This window comes from Vitis riparia, chromosome 14 (assembly GCF_004353265.1).
Source record: "Vitis riparia cultivar Riparia Gloire de Montpellier isolate 1030 chromosome 14, EGFV_Vit.rip_1.0, whole genome shotgun sequence".
Lineage (NCBI taxonomy): Eukaryota > Viridiplantae > Streptophyta > Magnoliopsida > Vitales > Vitaceae > Vitis > Vitis riparia.
The window spans coordinates 2,911,079-2,929,679 of record NC_048444.1 but is presented as its reverse complement, the minus strand read 5'-3'; the positions used below and the strand labels follow the sequence as shown (position 1 = coordinate 2,929,679).

Sequence of the window (18,601 nt, the reverse complement as noted above, 5' to 3'; positions counted from 1 at the left end):
TTAAAACTAAAATATTGTATTTTTATTTATTTATTTATTATTATTATTATTATTATTATTACCTATAGTGAGAAATTTGTATTATTGGCCTGAAAGAGGACCCATTGGAAATTTAATTGGGCCTTTGGTCGTTTTAATTGGGTTTGAGAAATCATGCCTCCCGAAACGACGACATATTTCAGTAAATGGTGTATTTTGAATGGCATGAGAAGGCCCCCACTAATCAGTAGTGTTTCATCAGAACATGAAGGGGCGGGCCATCTTGAACACAACCCAAGTGGTATATTTTGACTTTTAATTCTAGATCATATATTGTCGGGAATTTTTGTGTTATTTGAATATAGTTTTTTATTTTTAAAAATAGAGGATTTTTTTTTAAAAAAATTTAATACTATTTGATCATTGTTTTTTGAAAATGATTTTTAAAAATAAAGTGAAATAGAAAATAATTTTTAAAGAATAAATAGAAATTGTTTTCACTAATTTTTAAAAACAAAATAAAAGCATGAGCTCATTTGGCTACGTTTTAAATTTTTTTTTTTTTAAGTTAAAGAACAAAAAAATAATTTTTAGAAACAAGTTTTAAAAAACATAGCCAAACTGACCTTTATTATTTAAATAAGTTTTTATTTTATTTTATTTTTATTTTAAGTTGGTTTAGAAGTGATCATGTTTAAAAGCTTTTTGTTTGGAGGGGAGGGAGGGGTTTTAAAAGGGATAAATCTTTTTTTTTTTTTGAAGTGTATTTAAATTATAAAGATTTTCAAAACTTTAATTTTCAATATTTAAATACAAAATATAGAAAAAAACTCATTTAAGATGATTTCAAAACATTCATGTTCTCAAACAATATCAATATAAGTATAGCGAAAATTGAGTTGAATCAAAACTCAGCTTATAGTAAGGTTCAAGTTATATCAAGATTCAAGTTAAACTAATGTTCAAATCAATTCACGACAAGATCCAAGTCAATTTAATATTAGTTTCTAAGGAAATTCATTAAATTAATAAGCAAATAAATATTAAAACGAAAATATAAGGAACTTAGTGTTTTATGAACTCTTAAAAACTTGAATGTAAGGCTGAACTTGGTGCACTTGGGTTATTAATCACCTATTTTTATATATAAAGTTTACAGAGTTGAACTAAATCGTCAATAAATTAGTATGAAAATATTTTTAAATGAAAAACCTAAGCTTAAAGTCTTTATAATCACTAGGTTTGGGGATATTTTTTAAATAATCTAAAATATTTGAAAAAACCAACTTTATTCAAATAAATGCATATTTTTTTAATAATTTTATTTATTCTCAAAGTCATAATAATTTAAGTGACTATTTCCATATATATCCTATTATTATTTTTTAAAAAATAAAAATAATATGAAGATAGTAAAATTATTTTAGTACTTAAATTTTTTTAATACTTAATTTTTTTAAATAATTCCAATTTTTTTTTCTTTTTATAATTGGTCTCTACTATTTATACACAATTATCTATTATTTTTTATTTTTAAAAATAAAAAAATCCAAATACCATGTTAGTTTCTTAAAATATCTTAAATTATTCTAATTTTAAAAACCTAACTTATTCTAAATTTAAAAATGAAATTTATGAATTACTTCTTCAAAAAAGATATAGACATTTTGAATGAGGTCAAATTTCAAACCCATTAGAAAAATATTGCAATTTTGTTTTTAGAAAAAAGGAAAAAAGAAAAATAGAAATCAGAAAGGAGTCATCAAAACGACGTCACTTTCCGATAGCACCAAACGGTGTCGTTTTTACCTGCCAGGGGTATAGCCTTGTCAGATTATCGAATGTCGGGAGGAGGGGCCGAAATTTCAAGCGGCAGAAGGGCGGTTGATGGACTCGTTATCAATTCCTTGTCAATTTACGCTTAAAAGGTACTCTGCTCCCGCCTTTTCAATCGTTGTCTGTTTGGTTTCTGAGAAAACATGAGAAAAAGAACCGGCAATTTGGAATCTTGCAGTGGGTCGGGGCTGACTTGGTGGAAGTAGTATTGCAAGTTTTCTCTTCTTTTCTTTTCTTTTCTTTTCTTTTCCTGCATTTTCTCACCAACCAAGCAGTAAATGCAGACTTAAAAATATCTTAGTTTGGTTTACAGGAAATCACGGTTTAGAACTGCTTGAATAATTTGTTATTTTGTTTCATGCAATGATTCTCTTTTGTACGTGGTCTTACTTGAGCTATGAATAATTGTTATCTGCTTTCTTTTGGGACAATCGAGGTCTTCAATAAGGGAAATTGGAACAAACCCTAAATGGGTACTCCCCAATTTCGTGAAATTACAGAGGAGTTGGAAAAATAGCAGATATTTACCCACGAAAGGATGTTTGGCTGCTGGAAATGGTGGATTGGGTCAGCAAACAAATGGGGTTGGTGACAAAGATGGTGTGATTATTGTTGACCACGGTTCACGGCGGAAGGAGTCCAATCTCATGTTAAGTAAGCTACATATTTGATTTTTGCTGATATAGATCTTAGTGATGATTTTGACACATGATTTTTAAGTTTTTGATTAAAATACTTCTATAGATTATCTAAATTTTGGTCTAGTATTTTATTTGTAGCTCATGAATTTAAGTTTGATGCATTTCAGATGAGTTTGTGACGATGTTTAGAGATAAAACCGGGTACCTGATTGTAGAGCCTGCTCATATGGTAAGAACTTTTCCCTCTTCTCAGTTTGGTCAGCAACCAACACGTGTTGTTAATTTTGCTAATTTCTCTGGTTTTCATAATTTTGTTTTTGTTAGATTGTTGAAACATTGTTGAAGAGAATGTGCCCTTCCTATGGCTTTTAATTCTATAGGCTTTAAGTGCTGAAACTTCTCATATGGTGAATTTCTGGGCTTGTTAAATTGTTTTGTGTTTGAGTAAATGCTATACCAAGCTTTTCTTGAACTGGCATGGACTGCCTTCACTTGCATCTTAGCATCGGTTAGTTTTGTCAGCTATCCTCTTATGACTCGTGTTTTTAGATAATATCTATATTTATGTATGTATGTATTTGCTTGCATGATCCTTTAGATCATGCCAACATCATCTAATATGAATCATTGATTCTGCTCAAAACTCATCTGTCAAAACTCAGGTTATTTAAACTTAAAAATACCTAGTTTGTTTGATGCTGGTTCCCCCTTGAACGAAAAAAGGTTTGACTGAATTAACTTCTTTTTCTGCTTTATCCGCATAAACTCTATTACTACTTCCACAGAAATGGTTTTATTTTTATTATTTAATTTAATTTTATTTTGGATTATCTCAATATGATGGGAATTGGGAAGAGCTAATCTGCTACAGAAAGTCCAAATAGGTCCAACTTAGAAGAAAAAGAAGAAAGCTTGAACATGCGTTAGGACATGCTTTACCTATATTTGGTGACTCTTTAAAGGAGAGATACTCTTAGGATATGTTTGGTTTGGAAAATTTGAGGGAAAATGCAAGGGAAAAAAATAGAGAGGAAAACTAAAAGAAAAGAAAAAGTGAAGGAAAATAAAAAATAGACTTAAAGTCAATTAATCATTTCTATATGTTATTTCAAACTCATTTTACTTATTTTAGCTCCTCGATATAAAGATGAAATAATTTGAAAATGCATAAGTTTATAACTTATTTTAATTATATTTGATTTTATTTTGTATTTTCCATAGTACAACCAAACATGAGAAAATCACTTTCGTTAGTAGTTTCCAGGAACCAAACATAACCTAAAGCTTTGATTGTTGCAATGAATTATAAGATTAAGAAAATGGAATGCTTTTATGTTGGTTGTGTTGTGTTTCTTTTAAAAAGGAGATAGATATTGTTGAAAAAGAACCAAAAGGAATTACATAGAAGGATAAAATATCCTTTCCAAAAAGGTGAGAGAGAGAGAGAGAGAGAGAGAGAACTATGAAACATCAAGCCTACTGAAACACCACATTGCCAATACAAAAAGCTTAACTATAATGTCAAATGAGGCTGAAATCCCAAACAAGCTCCTTTAGGAATCTATTTTGGTGCTTTCCTGTCAATTGACAACTTGATTAAATTTTGTAAAAGATTTACCATTAATCCAAAGTAAGGTTTGCAAGAACCAAAAATCTTAAATAGAGCAACTAAAATATTTTCATATTTAAATCAGACTAAAGAGAATACAGTATGATAATTCAAGCCACAATCTTGTGTAAAAAATATTTTTGCTATGGGAAGAGTTTCATTTTTCGGTCCATTTTCTTCTTTGCTGGGCTTTTCCTGTTCCAAATGTTTCTTTTCTCTGCATCCTTTTTCCTGGAATTAGTTCTCCTATAGCTGTGAGCAGGTTTCAGTTGACTTCTAGTAACGCAGTGTGATTGAAAATGGAATATCCCGAACCTCAGATTGATCACCAAGTGAGTGCAATCAACCACTAACCTTTGTATCTCTCCAATAAGTTGAAAAATTCTAGAATTCTAGTATGCCCACTTTGAGCATGCAACACCGATAACAAGTCTTACAATGGATGATGGGTCCCAACTCCCAACCTGCATCTGAAGTTTTCATCATTCAAAACTTATAAGGCCATATTTCTCTACATGCTCATGTTTTTGGTCTTGCCTGCCCCCCAAAATGGCCTTTCAGTCTCACTCAAACTAGAGACATCAACCTGTGGACACTTTCACTGTGGGTCAAAAACTATTTGAAAATCCAGCCTGACAGATGAACTGCAGGCTGTGGGGCTGGATTATGTGCATGGACTGCTGCTTGCACATGTAGAATGCACAGTGCAGCCACTTTCCATGAGCTTGGCTCATGTGCTGGACCTCAAGTGCTATTTTGGAAGAATGCAAAAAGAGCAGTCCAACCATGTGATCCTTTTTCTCTGTCATACATAATGTGCCTCACTTATTAAAAGAAAATAAGTATAAAGAAAAAAAAAGTGAATAAAGTATGGACTTGTCTCTGTAAAAGCGCCTCAAGAATCATGCTGTTACTTTGTGCCATTTATTATTTGTGAAACATGCAGCTTTTCATAAATAACTTCCTTCATCATACAAATTATGTATTTTGTTCTTAATAATGGTTTTGCTTTTCTTTTGATATATATCTCTGCAATGGTGATTGTTAGTAGCAAGAAACCTGCCAGATTTTTTTGCATCTACTGCGAGGAGGTTATAACTCCATCTGTGTCCATAATGAAAACGATGGCAATGACAAGACACCAATGAAGATGGAGTGGATGTTCCACCAGGAGCATAACCATAATTAGAAGTTCCTGGAGTTGGTAATGGTGGATTGAGGAGACGAATCAGAAATATATGTTTTTAGTCAGATGCAACTCATATAGGTTCCTAGCTCTAAAATGAAGAAGTGAATGAGAGATGCATGGGATTTAGGTTTATGATGTTTGTGAAATCGATTATGTGATAGGACCAGTGCTGCTCATGCTGCGTTTGAACTGATTATGCCACAGCACCTCATATACCCATTTGAACTGTGCTGCTCGAGACTCATCAATCAAATACGACACCTGCTTCTTTCCTGGACAATATAATAAAGGAGAAAGATTAAAATATACATATGTTTAATCATTTGTCAAGTTCTTTTGCATAATACAAACTCTACCTATTAATCATTTATCAAGTTCTTTTGCATAAATATGACACTGCCTGAATTTTGGCTTATAAGGCCAACACCATGCATTCTTGGTCTCATTTTGCTATCATATTTTTGAAATCTAACTTTGGCTCCTTTCAATATCCTTTTAATATGACTAGGAGTTGGCAGAACCATCAATAACGAATGCATTCAGTTCATGTGTTCAACAAGGGGCAAATCGTGTCATCGTAAGCCCATTTTTTCTCTTCCCTGGCCGACACTGGCATCAGGTAACTAAACGTAATATCCTGCTAGCCTGACAATAAATGCAGTGTCATGGTCTGCAGCTAGCATATTTATTAACATATAGAAGAAAAGATTAAAAGCCTAGTGTTATGTTATTACCTTGTGGTTTTTTTTTACAGGATATTCCTTCCTTAACAGCTGAAGCTGCAAAGGAGCACCCGGGAGTGTCATATGTTATAACTGCACCTCTTGGGCTTCATGGGCTATTAGTGGTATGAGTTGTTCCCCTTTTCCTTTTCCTGATTGAAGTCTATGTAGCATTGGTAAAAGTTTGGGATTGTATTCAACCTTCTGACCGAGTCTGGATACTCATGGTCATTGTTACAAATCAAACAAAAACTCCCATGTATTCTTTGGCTGCATGTTTGAATCTGAGCCTAAATCCAGAAGGCTTGTGTTGGCGTTGTGCAGGATGTGGTGAATGACAGAATCAAACATTGCTTAAAACATGTGGCCGGAGATGAGGCTGAGTGTGCTGTTTGTGCTGGAACAGGCAAATGTCGGGTGTATCAATTAGGTGAGGCATAATGTGAAGCAATTTGTAAGGGTTCTTCGTAGCAAGGATCGAGGAGAAGAAAACGAGTACATGAGACTTGGACCCAATGTGTGATGCGCTACGTGCCTCGGGTTGATCCACCATCTGCTTACTATGCTAAATTATAGCAGAGTTTCTACAAGGAAAAAACTATAATTTTAATTTATGTGGGTTGTAGTTGTGGGCCTTGGGGCTCCTTCATCAATATTAAACTGCCTATTTTTTCTTATTGCTAACTTCTTGATCTTAATTTGCTGTGAAGTAGCAACAGATTTTAAATGAACAAAATATTTCAATTTGCTTAATTTTTTGTGTTAATGTAAAATTGTTGTAAGATAAACTTCACCAAAGCCACCATCATGTCTACAACCTCCATCAGCGAGGGAGATCCGCCGCTAACCTTCATCTCTCAAGCCAGTGCAATCAGCCACTGACCTTGACATTTGCATCTCTTTAATAAGTTGAAATTTTTTGACTAGGGTTGCCTAAATCCTTGCAAAGCCCAGATCAAGTCTAACCAAGTATTAAAAATATTTGTTCAAACCAACAAATTTTGGGTTGGGTTGGGGTGGGGTGGGCTCAAATTGCACTCCTGCCAAATATAGATGGAAACGTTGTCGTTTGGTAAGATACAAAACGATGCGTTTTGGGTCTACAAATTAGTTTGTAGAATCATGTTCGTGGAGCAATGTATGTTTGAGTAGCTGTGGAGAAATGGCGTCTATTACGAGAAGAAGATTTCTACAGCCGATTAAAGCATCTCTTGATGCGATTGCTCCTTGTTATTCTTCTCCTTCTCACTCAGCATTCCCATGTAAGGGTTTTTCTTTTTCTTTTTGGTTTAAATTATTTTATTTAATTCGTATTTTTTGAAACTATGATCGTCTGTCCGTTTGGTTGCTGAGAAAATGGAGGAAAAATGAAGGAAAACTAAGATTCTTGACTGCTATAACTACTTCAATATTTGATTCCTAAGTGAATGGAGGACCGTGCTCCAGTACCGCAAGCAATTGCATTAGGTTCAGTTGGATGGGGCTTTTGTTTCCGCGGTCCTGAGTAATTCAAATTCTAAAGTTTCTTTTCTTTCTTGTGTTTTCTCGGCAACCAAACGGACCGCCTATGCGTTTGTTTGTTTCATCTTTGTGTGGAAAACTGCTTCTGCAGTTTATGGAAGATTTGGACCTTTAAAGACACTGATGAAGGACCTTGAACCTGTATTATATAAACGTGCCTCAAGATTTCACGATAAATTGAATATACAGAGAACGTATCTGAAGAACTTCTGCTTTCGAGGCAAGATTTTCTATTCTTTTGTAATCTCTAATTGGTGGTATAAATGATTTTATATGTAGTAATATGAGGTTAATCTTGTTTGCTTTTCTCTCTTTATCTCTGAATCTGGAAGTTATTTTGTGTTGTATTCACATGTGCATGTACTTCGGTGCTATATTTTTTATGTGTTGAATTTATTTGGCTCTTACCTGGATGTTGGGTTTACTTTTAGCCTGTGTTTTGGTGGGTTTGTATTCTCATGAGAAACACAAAGGATTAGATCAGCTATTGTTTCCATTGATTGGACATTGATAAGCTTCATTATCTACTTGTGACAACCAGCTGTTTAGTTCACAAAAGAGGAAATGAATAGGAAAATTCTAAAAAATACTTAAGAACAGAAGCTGTTAAGCATTTTCCTCCCCTTTCCCTTCTCTCTTGTTTTTCTGCAAACCAAACAAAGCAGCAAGATAATAGTAATTGTTCTGGCTAGTGGCCTCCTCCATCACCCTGGATGAATTATCGAGGGACTTGGATCATATGGCTAGGCATATTTTAGTTGTGCATTGATATGGCTAGGCCATTAACAGGGAGACCTCCAATGCATTTGCCAGATTCTTAAGTCTGTGGTATCTATGGAAGACAGATATCAGGTTTTGCTTCTCCTTTGATGCAGCTCTGTCCATGCATATATGGGAAAACCTTTTTCATTCCTTTGAGATGAGCTTCTGTTTCAGATGCTCAACTTTCTTCATTGTGATAGTTATCATACAGTACCCTTTTTCTTCAACTTTCTATGAAATCTTGTAATAGCACATCTTCTGTCCATAATCCATCAATTATAGTGTTGTTATTAGACTAACATTTCTAAGAAGGAAATACATTAAATTATCAATTTTTAGGGCTTAGTAACGCTTTCCTAGTACTGGTTTTGCTATTTCTATTTGAAAGGATGAACTTAGAACCTATGTTTTGGTTCTCTGGAAATAGTCATTTTTGCTCTAATTAGTTAGAATCCTTACAGGTCCCTTGTGCTGGAATCTATGGTATTTCCATATATTATTTAGAGCACATTATCCCCTTTGCCCTTAGGTTGGGGAGAAGTAATCAACCAAACTTTGGCTCTTTGAACAGGTTCAAAGGAAGGAAGAAAATTTGGTTTGTTCTGCTTCACTTGTATGCATACAGAATAGTTCTCATTCTATCACTACAACTTTAATACAAGCTGGTGATTTGGATTGTGGAGAGGGAAGTGCCTAGTCAAGTATCAGATTAATAATGTGAGATGGTGGTGGTTGGTGAATAATAAATTAGAACTCACCTCTAGGATTCTTCATCCATTCATAATGATACGAAGGATGCACTCCTAGATGTAGCTCAAAAGTGGCTCTGTGGCAATGAATCAGAGGTCCTGAGTGCCCACCTGCCTGGTATTTAGGTGCTGTAGGGTAGAGTGATGGACTCATATCTCCGAGGATTTGCCTCGCTGGCAGTTAGGATAAATGCCTTGCTGTCGAGGTAGATTCCCTATATCCACACATGCACACACACACACATATGTATATATGATGTGAGGAATGCTACACATTCTATATCTGGTTACACATCTATGATATAAGGGCCAGTATTACTTACTTTATCTACATAAAATTTCTGTTTGAGCCAGTGCTGTAAGATATTCCTTTTGTTCCCACTATGCCTATTTTATCTTTTGCTTGTCATGGAAGGTATCCAGGTCTTTTGTTTAAGATGATTGCAATGTTGACATTTTTTTTTTTGTTTTTCAGGAAGCAAATTAAGTATGGGAAGCATTTTTGGTGTGTCAGTTGTATTTGGATCAATTAACCTTTGGCCACATTTTGTGTATGCCATGGATGGTGAGGACAAACCCCTGGCTAAGACCTTTTGTTCCTAACGTTATAGATAGTTGTTAGTTTAAGTTTTTGCATCTTTCAACACAAACTTCTAAATGAGCTTTCAGGATTTTAATTTCAATGGCACAGGACATGATATTTTGGCAGGTGATTATCATGTAGACTCCTTGGGTGTGTCAGACCTGGAACAAGGTCCACACACTTTCTGGATGCTTGCAAAGAAACTTTGGCTGCCATTGTTATTCTTTGTAACTGTGCTGGTGAATTGGGAGCATCCTATTAAACTTGTGATCAAAGCTACCATTTTTCTCCTCGCCACAAAGCCCAGGCCTTTCTCAGTTTATCTTTCTGTTGAACAGGTCAGGGAGCATCTTTTCTTATTTTTCTGTGAGTATTGAATTCCTATTACGTAGCAGAAAGCTTAAACTGAGTTTTTGTAAAGCTTAAACCTGTATTTCATGTACATGATGGACGGAACTTTTTGCTCTTATCCATGTCCTGGTGGCAAATTTAGGAAGTTGAAGAAATGTGGATTTGTGTACAATGATAGAGTTAATAAAAGGAATGTAATTTGTTTTGAACAAAATGTCAAACTCACGATGTTGAAGACATGCATTTGTGGACAATCCATAATCTGAAGATCTTAGTTATTTTGAACATAATGGAAACTTTTAGATATATATACTTCTTACAATCCTTTAGTTTATTACTATAATCATTATCATGAATTTGTTCTACATACTTTCATATACTAGTATGAATAAGTAAAATATAAATGGCTCATATTGATTTCAGTTCTTGGGAGAGTTGTAGAGACCCAAGAGTAGTTTCACTTGACCAATAGCTTCTACTTACTCTCCAATTCTGCCCATGTTTGTTTTTTGGTTTTACATTGATAATACATATCTTGCATATAATAGCATCATGAAACAATACTTTTTATATGTGAAAATAGAAACAACTGTATCTTTTGCAATTGTTAAGTGGTGTCTATTTTGGTTGTGGTCGTAATAGATGATGGTAGGAGGTAAGGAATTTAAAAAAATGTGTAAGAGATATCTGAAATCAAACCCATAATCTCAAATTCCAAAGACAAGGTCTCTGTTGAGCTACAACTTTGGGGCGGGGGCCCAGGGGTGTTCCTTGGGTGATTGCTGCAACTTTGATCTTGGTGAATGCTTATTGCATGGAATAGATATAAGAATTTCATCCATGCCCATATCTTACTTTTAGAATGGGAAACTTATATTTTGTTTTCATGTCTATCAAAAAGGGTAAACATTGTTGAGTAATTGAAGTTCTTATGTTTATGAGTATTTTTTGGCAAGATTCTAATTACAATTTCTAAATATTCCAGTTGCGTCATCAGTCTATGCGCCAACGCCCTTACTTTTATAAATTCAAGGTGAGAGCCTTGCTATTAATATATTTCTCTTAGTAATTGCCACAATACATGCTTTAGGTGACATTTGGTAATAGCTCTGTATGAAAATAGATGTCATTATTGCACATTTTTTTACACAAGAAATTGAAAAAGAAAAAAGAAGAGTGCTCTTCTTTGGAGACTGAGGGTGGTGTATTTACTAAGTACCATTACACACGTTTGTGGATGGGATTTGGATCTAAAGTTCTTACATATCTTCATAGGATATCAGCATATTCCAATCTACTTGTAATTCTTCCACAAGAAGCTTGCAAGGTTACCATATAAAGTTGCATTTTTCAGTTTGTAAAAAGTAATGTGATGGTCAATGGGAAAAATGGAGTGAAAAGAGTGGATCAATGTATTGTTAAATTTTGTGGACACAGGAAGTAGTTGGAGCTACCAAAGTTTTCAACTGGGTATGAATCACTGACTGGATTGTTATGGGTCTCATGTATGAGGACCTAGGATTATTCTCTTCTAGATTGATCTTAACTTAATTATCCTCTTTAAATAATTGCTGATCTCTTATTTTGCAGTCACTATATGCCAAGAAAGTTGAAGTCAAAGACTATAAGCTTTTCTGCATTGCTAAAGTTGAATTAAGAGATAAGGAGTTCGAGTTGTTGGGAATTCTGGGTGGTTGGTGGGTTTTGCCATCATTGCCTGCCATAGCTCAGTTTATTTAGTTGGGAATAAAGCCACAAGAGTGTCATTGAGAAACCAGGTAACCCAATGGTAGTAAAAAAAGGTCTTGTTTCGTTCTATAGAAAATCAGTCTCCCCTTATTTTTCCATTTTCTTTTGTTTACTCTTCCAATGAAATTCTCTTTTCTGTTTTCTTCTTCATTTGCTTTTCCCCTTTATATGGATCATCTGTGACTTCTGGTAGAAAGTATGAACCAAATGACTATCAGTGTAAGACTCAAACATATATGTTGATACCTTGACATCTGGTCACTTCTTGCATCAGCAGTGATGCATTGTTTTCAAATGAGCATACAGTAATAATGCCTTTCTGTTTTTCTTGTTTGTTCTCAGAACTTTGTACCAGAATTTCTTGGTAGTCACTGATTGTTTTTTTCTCATCCATTCATTTATGTGTTCTTTTGTCAAGTGAAAAGGACACTGCCTACATAACCTAGGAATAGTCTTGCTCATTTATTAACATCCTGCCATAAATCAGAAAGGGACTCTTTAAATTAGCATTTGCATTGCTTGGACTATCTTTAGGATTTCTTAAAAGTTAAAAAAAATATCACTTGATTGCAACAGAGCACATGATTAACCTTTTCACTTTCCTTACCTGAATCTCTAATAGTATTTTGTATGCTCAAACATAACGTATTCTACATGAAAGTCTCAGGACACCTCCTCTCACAAACAATTGTCAGTAGTTTGCTCTGCAACCCCTTCATTAGGAATGGTATGAAGTCCATTTCACTTTGTCATCTTCCCATTTTTTAGTGGGTTGTGGTCAGCTTAACCGAATTCTTTTGACTCCTGACGAGGAACAGAAGAGTGAACACTTGTTCCTTGGGAAAAAAAAAAAATCATTTATTAGTTGTTCTTTACAAAAACATCCTTCATTTCAGTACAATTGAATCTTCTCTTACAATAAAGAACATGATGAACCAAGAAAGCTGATGAATTAAATGCTAGTTTCCATAGTGTTAAACCCTTTCTTTGATCCTATTTTATCCACCCAAAAAGGAGTTACTTCCCTCTTCGCCCTTGCAGAAGTTATTTTTGGTAAACCATTCTCTAGCTGCTTATTGAATGGAGCTTCAGACTCAGTTTAATGGAAGCACCAACTAGTTAATACGTATCCTTATTCAATTAGGCGATACTCTTCATCGACCCAGTCTGAATCATAAGAAGGTCCACAGAACATGCCACCCCATTGAGGGAAGTAGATGAAAGTAATGGGAATGCTACAGACAACCATCATAACGCCCATTAGAGAAATGCTTGTTTCCTTGGAATACTTTGAGCCTGAAAACAACAGCAGCTGGGTCACCACTGCGCCCACCGTCCCACCACTCCCTGTCATCCCTGATATCACTCCCAATGACCTGCAACCAAACAGTCACCTTACATTATTCTGCCTCTATTTTCACTATCACATTTTCCTAGATTCTTTCCGAGAAACTTCCAGGGGAAGATTCAATGTCTCAAATCTACAAGGATTTTTATTTTTACCACGATAAAACAACGTATTTCATTTCACCATCTCATTCATTGATGGACTACCGTTCATTGTGGTTCTCATGGGCACTGGGCCCATGCCCACAAGAAAAATGGAAAGCAACGGATCCCATGTCCTTTACCGAAGGCAGCTTGACTTTTTTTTTTCTTCTCTATAGTTGGCGTGGCCAAAACTTCTTTTAAAAGAAGGAAGGAAAACGTGGTCTATGGTCTGTTTCCATTTCAAGACAGATGGTTATGGCCGTCCGATCAGTAGGATAGGATGGTTACTCATTTGAATGACTGACATCACTCAGATCATAGGAGGTGGGACCTGGAGAACTGAAAGTGTTTCGACACTGAGAAGTGGGAAATTATTGAGTTTTAGTCTTTCAGAGAGTATAGTTGTTGTTGATGACTTTTTTTTTTTTTTTTTCTAAATAATAAATATGTTGAAAATAATTTTTTCAATAAAGATGTGAAATAATTTTTTTTAAAATTTTTTTATTTTGGTTTTGTAAATATTTTGTAAGTCATCCTATGAAAATATAACGAACTTTTTTTATGAAACCCTTTTTGTGGAAAAGAAAATCTTATTGCTAAGGGTGTTTATAAAATAATTTTTTAATGAATTAGTATCATAAATTTTAAATTAATCTAATTTCTTTAAAGAAGCATTTTAGCCCATTTTAAGATCACTCTCCAGTCTCCACCAAACTTCTACATTATTAAAGGAGAGCTGGCCTTTTTCTTTTTTCTTTTTTTGGGAAAAATTATATCATTTCATATCTTTGTTCGTCCCATGAGAATCAATGAATGCAAGTGAGTTTAGAAAAATCAATTTGAATTTGTAAAAAAGCATAGCACTTGGATGTGACACGTGGATGCAGTAACCAATTAGAGTGAGCCACGTAGAGTCTGAGGATTCTAACCTTTTGGAAACGAAGGGAACCACACCAAAGGTGAGCCCAGAAGCCGCTTGGACGAACACTGAGAAGGCACAAATCACCAATATCGAGGCCCCCAGCGTGTTGACTCGTCCGAGTAGAATACACAGCAACCCAGCCACCGTCTGCACTATCCACAAGCTCCACAGCCTCCCCCTTATCCCAAACCTCCGCCCCATCTCGTCCGAAATCACCCCTCCGGCGGGCCTTGAAAAGAAGTTCACCACTCCAAAGCTGGCGGCGATGGCTCCGGCTGTTTCCATATTCAGATTAAATCTGTCGTAGAAGTACTGTGCTATGATGTTGTCGACCGTGAGTTCCACTCCAAAACAGTACCCATATGTTAACCCCAGCACCCACCCTCTGTAGTTCGATAGGCCGTGAAGAAGGACTTTGAATACGCTCTCTCTGGGCTTGGTGCTGGAGCGCTGGCGGCGTTTGTAGTTCCCGTCGGGGAGGTCCTGGCCGTAGAACAACACCATGAGCGCAGTCACCGCTTGGAACAAAGCAGGGACGACGAACGCGATACGCCATGCAGTGAAAGCAGGAACGTTAAAGGAGGTGATGAAAGCGAAGATCAGAGGCATAATGAGCTGGGTTGCGCCCGCCCCCACGTTTGCCCAGCCGGCGGCCACGCCGTTGGCGAGCCCCACCACGCAGCCTGAAAACATAGAACTCATCCAGAACTGGTTGGAGATGAAGTTCGCCAGAGAAAAACCTATGAGGAAGCGGAGAACGATGAAGGATTGAGGAGTGGAAATGAAGCAGGCTGAGAAAACAATAGGCACAGTGAGAAGAGACAGCGTCGCGCATGCTATTCGCGGACCGAAAACATCACACGCCGTACCCATCGCTAAACGAGAAAAGATAGAACCCATAAAGGAAGCTATTCCAGCATTCCCTATGTCAGTATCCGTGAGCTTAAGATCTTCACGAATTATCGGGAGAAGAGGAGGAATGGCGAAGGTGGAGAAGAAGGTGGCGAATAGAGAGAGCCAGGCAAGGTGGAAGGCTCGCATGTGAGGCGCAGCCAGCGAAAATGGGTGGAACACGGTGGCCTTGTGTTCGGAATCCACCGGCAGAGCGAACTGAGATTCCTTGGACTCCATAGATTCCGATTGATGCTAACCCAATTGCTAATGGTATGGGACAGTGGAATGCTGGAACTGTGCCTCAGAGTGAAACAATTTATAAACGACGTCGTATAATTACCTTGTGGAATTTTGTGGTATAAATCCACCGGCATCTTGGATTGGATTTTACGGTTCGCTTACAATTATTTTGAGAACTGACATATTGGCTGCTTCCACGAAAATGTTAAATTTGGACATATCAACTATTCATATTTTAATTAATTTTCTTATTTTCCTTAAAAAAAATAAAATTATTAAACAAACTTTTTATATTTACCTTTAAATAATAATAATAAAATTTAAAATTATTTAAAAAATTAAGGCATTTAAAAACCCTTTATGATTTACTTAAAAATTTAATGACCTAAAAACAAAAATTTTAATATTTTTTTATGAGTTGTACTATATTTTATATAAAATTATTATTATTTTCTATTTTTTTAAAAAGAAGATAAAAGTTTAATTATTAAATCTTATGATTAAAACTAAGTTGGGATTTGGACAAAAATGTTATCATAACTGCCAGGGTTACATAAATCAACACCAACAGAAAAAATCTCCATGTTTTTGTAATGGATTGTCATTAATACTTTGAAATTTCAATAATCTCATTAGAATTCAATGTAAATTTCATGGGGTATGATGTGGATACAAAATAAAACAAAATAAGAAATATAATTACAATCATAAGTAAAATTAAAACAAAAAAAGTATCATAATTCATTGGCTCAAAATGAAAATAATGTGTAACCCATGTTTGGAATTAAATTGTCTCTCCACTTAATTATTTCACTTAATAATTAGGAGTATAAAAAATGATTCCAATGTAGAATAGGATATTGACTTATTATTATTATTATTATTATTATTACATTAAAGTGACATTTGCGGAACATCGATATTTACAAAGCAAATAAAAAATAAGAAAAAAGCAATATAAAGGAGACTATAAATGTTTCTCTTTTATTTTTACCTTTAACTTTTCTCAAATCCTTTTAACATTAAAAAGAAAAAGGGTAATTTGGTCATATGATTCGAATAATTATCAAATTGTAAAAATGATCTTCCAGTTAATTTTATTGAGAAATAACATTTTTTAGACATTTTTACTCTTCATCATTTTGTTTGCGAAAAACATAGAGAGAAGTATGAGATATCCAATTAGAGAAATGAGAGGGAAATGGAACAAAAAGGAGATGTCGTTTTTTTTTAGGAAAAGGGAAGAGTAGTAATGTTAAGAATGAGTTTTTTTTTTTTTAAAGAATAAATGAAGGAGGGTATTCTTTCAATTTCAATAATATTTGAAGTATTCTATTTTTATAAGAATTAATTAGTTAAAAGAGATGAAATAATCTGCATATTTATGAATTTAACATCTTTCAATTTTTTATTTGAAAAATAACTCATTTTTTATATAAATATTTTAACTATTTTATATATTTACATGTATGTTTTAAAAGAAATTATTATTTTTACAAGAAAATTTAATTAAAATTGAAAACAATTTTTGAAAATATTTTTTTAAGAATAGTTTTTTAACCAAAAAAAAACATATTTAATAAACTTCATTTAGGAAATGTTTTTAAAAATAAATTTGAGATATTTTTATACATTTTTTAATAATAATTAAAAATATAAAGAATATTTTATATTTTATTTCTCCCTCTTTGTAAAAAATAAACCACATAAAACAAACCAAATTTATCCTCTTACTTAATTTTGTCTTCTTCTTCACCTCTACATGAATATAAACAATACATACATGCAGAAACAAAAATAAAAAATTAAATAATAATAACAATAATAAAATAAAAATAAAAACACAAAACACCATTGAAAGTGAGTTGAATTAGTACCCTCAGATATCGATCGGTCTACACATATCTAAAACGTCAGATGGTACGTAATAAAGGGAGACTTCATGGTTGTTGGTATATGAAACCGTATCGATCTTGCCTTCTGCTTTATTCACATTTTTGTATGGTTATGAATGAGCCAACAGCAAGGCTCATCCACTCCGATATTTTGATCATGTGCGAACAAGAGTCGAAGATGAAGGAGAAAAAGAACGGGCCTTCGGCCTTCATGTTGCGTCCAAATTTTGATATCCTTTTTACAGCAGTCGTCAGGGTAGTGAGTTTTGGCGTGGAGTTGATTATGGGGACACAGACATTTTTCATTAAGGCCAGTGAAAATGACTTAAGAGTAAAGGAATTATTGGTCCCTTTAGACACTTTTGTTGCGATGTGGGGTAGTTGCCATTCATGCTGCCGAGGAATCTGAGGCTGGTCCTATTTGGGTTCGAAATTATTTGGTGCCTTGGATGGCTTGAGCAGGGCCTTTTTCTAACAACTTTAAAAAAAAAAACCCGAGACCAATCATAACATGTTATGTATACAAGTTAATCACGATATTTAGTATCTAGTATTTATATTTTATTCTCATTTATTTGTATTCTTATCTAACAAATTAAATTTTAGTATATACTTTTAATTTTTGATAAAAAGTTAAAAATTTTCAAATTCTTTTATTACTTATTTTAGGATTTTATTATTGTTTGTATACAGATCCCATATTTTGTATCTGATGATTGAATTTCATCATATGTTTTTAATGATTAAAATTAGAAATTTCAAGACTACTACGACAATTTTTTTTTATAACTCTTTCATGTTTTATTAGAAGTTTAATAGTGATTTAAAAAAATATTTTTAATATTCCTAATACTTGAATGATGAAAATTTTTAAGTTTTAAAAAGACTAAAAATGCTTCTTAAAATTACCATTGAACAGACTCTTAGAAAGTGTTTATTTTTTTAATAAATAGAAAAATGTCAAAATATTTGATATTTTTTATTCAATTAAAATAAATATAATTAAACTGAATCTATTGATAATAAGTTCACTTTGATTATATTGATTGACATCAATATATGACTTTTAATTTAACGGAAAAAGTTAAATATTTTGATTTTATCTATTTAATAAAAAAATAAGCACTATCTTAATATCTTTGAGGGATAATTTCCTACTATAACGAGGTTGCCAAAAGGATAAAAAAAGTCGTGTAAAAGGAAATTACTCGTATTCATGGTAGAAACAGTGAATGGTAATACAAAATGTTAAAAAAAGTGTTATACCATCAATAAAGGTATCTCACAAAGTTGAGGGATTGAGTACAAAAGTAGTTTAGGTGACAAAGTAGGACAAAGAGCTATAATAATTAGGGATCCAATGTATTTAAATCATTGAAAATATTTTTAATTTCTTATTATATAATTATTAAATATGTTTTTATCCCTTTAGAAACATGATTGAAACTATCAAACATATCTATACTTA

At 33.8% G+C, this 18,601-nt stretch overlaps 3 protein-coding genes across 6 annotated transcripts; 2 read left to right on the top strand and 1 right to left on the bottom strand.

Moving 5' to 3' along the window:
• Window positions 1-1,826: 1,826 nt before the first annotated feature.
• LOC117929576 (sirohydrochlorin ferrochelatase, chloroplastic) lies at window positions 1,827-6,660 on the top strand. Of its 2 annotated transcripts, XR_004653775.1 has the most exons (7): window positions 1,827-1,907; window positions 2,252-2,469; window positions 2,624-2,685; window positions 5,763-5,873; window positions 6,009-6,101; window positions 6,301-6,477; window positions 6,508-6,660. XR_004653775.1 is itself a non-coding variant. In XM_034849894.1 (6 exons), the coding sequence occupies exons 1-6, from the start codon at window positions 1,867-1,869 to the stop codon at window positions 6,415-6,417; spliced, it is 642 nt and encodes a 213-aa protein (XP_034705785.1). In that variant the 5' UTR covers window positions 1,827-1,866; the 3' UTR covers window positions 6,418-6,660. The 2 variants fall into 2 exon arrangements, 1 of the variants encoding a protein (XP_034705785.1); XM_034849894.1 differs by having other exon boundaries at window positions 6,301-6,660.
• Window positions 6,661-7,081: 421 nt separating this feature from the next.
• On the top strand, window positions 7,082-11,964 carry LOC117931074. 3 transcript variants are annotated; one of them, XM_034851932.1, is made up of 6 exons: window positions 7,082-7,238; window positions 7,589-7,717; window positions 9,484-9,573; window positions 9,700-9,957; window positions 10,928-10,975; window positions 11,533-11,558. In XM_034851932.1, exons 1-5 carry the CDS (start codon window positions 7,139-7,141, stop codon window positions 10,966-10,968), a joined length of 618 nt encoding a protein of 205 aa, XP_034707823.1. In that variant the 5' UTR covers window positions 7,082-7,138; the 3' UTR covers window positions 10,969-10,975; window positions 11,533-11,558. The 3 variants fall into 3 exon arrangements, with proteins under 3 accessions (XP_034707823.1, XP_034707822.1, XP_034707821.1); XM_034851931.1 differs by having other exon boundaries at window positions 7,089-7,238; window positions 9,718-9,929; window positions 11,533-11,964; XM_034851930.1 differs by having other exon boundaries at window positions 7,090-7,238; window positions 9,700-9,929; window positions 11,533-11,964.
• A 564-nt stretch (window positions 11,965-12,528) lies between these two features.
• On the bottom strand, window positions 12,529-15,310 carry LOC117931073 (high affinity nitrate transporter 2.5). The gene is made up of 2 exons (XM_034851929.1): window positions 14,112-15,310; window positions 12,529-13,067 (listed from the first exon to the last, which is right to left on the bottom strand). Exons 1-2 carry the CDS (start codon window positions 15,233-15,235, stop codon window positions 12,824-12,826), a joined length of 1,368 nt encoding a protein of 455 aa, XP_034707820.1. The 5' UTR covers window positions 15,236-15,310; the 3' UTR covers window positions 12,529-12,823.
• Window positions 15,311-18,601: the final 3,291 nt, after the last annotated feature.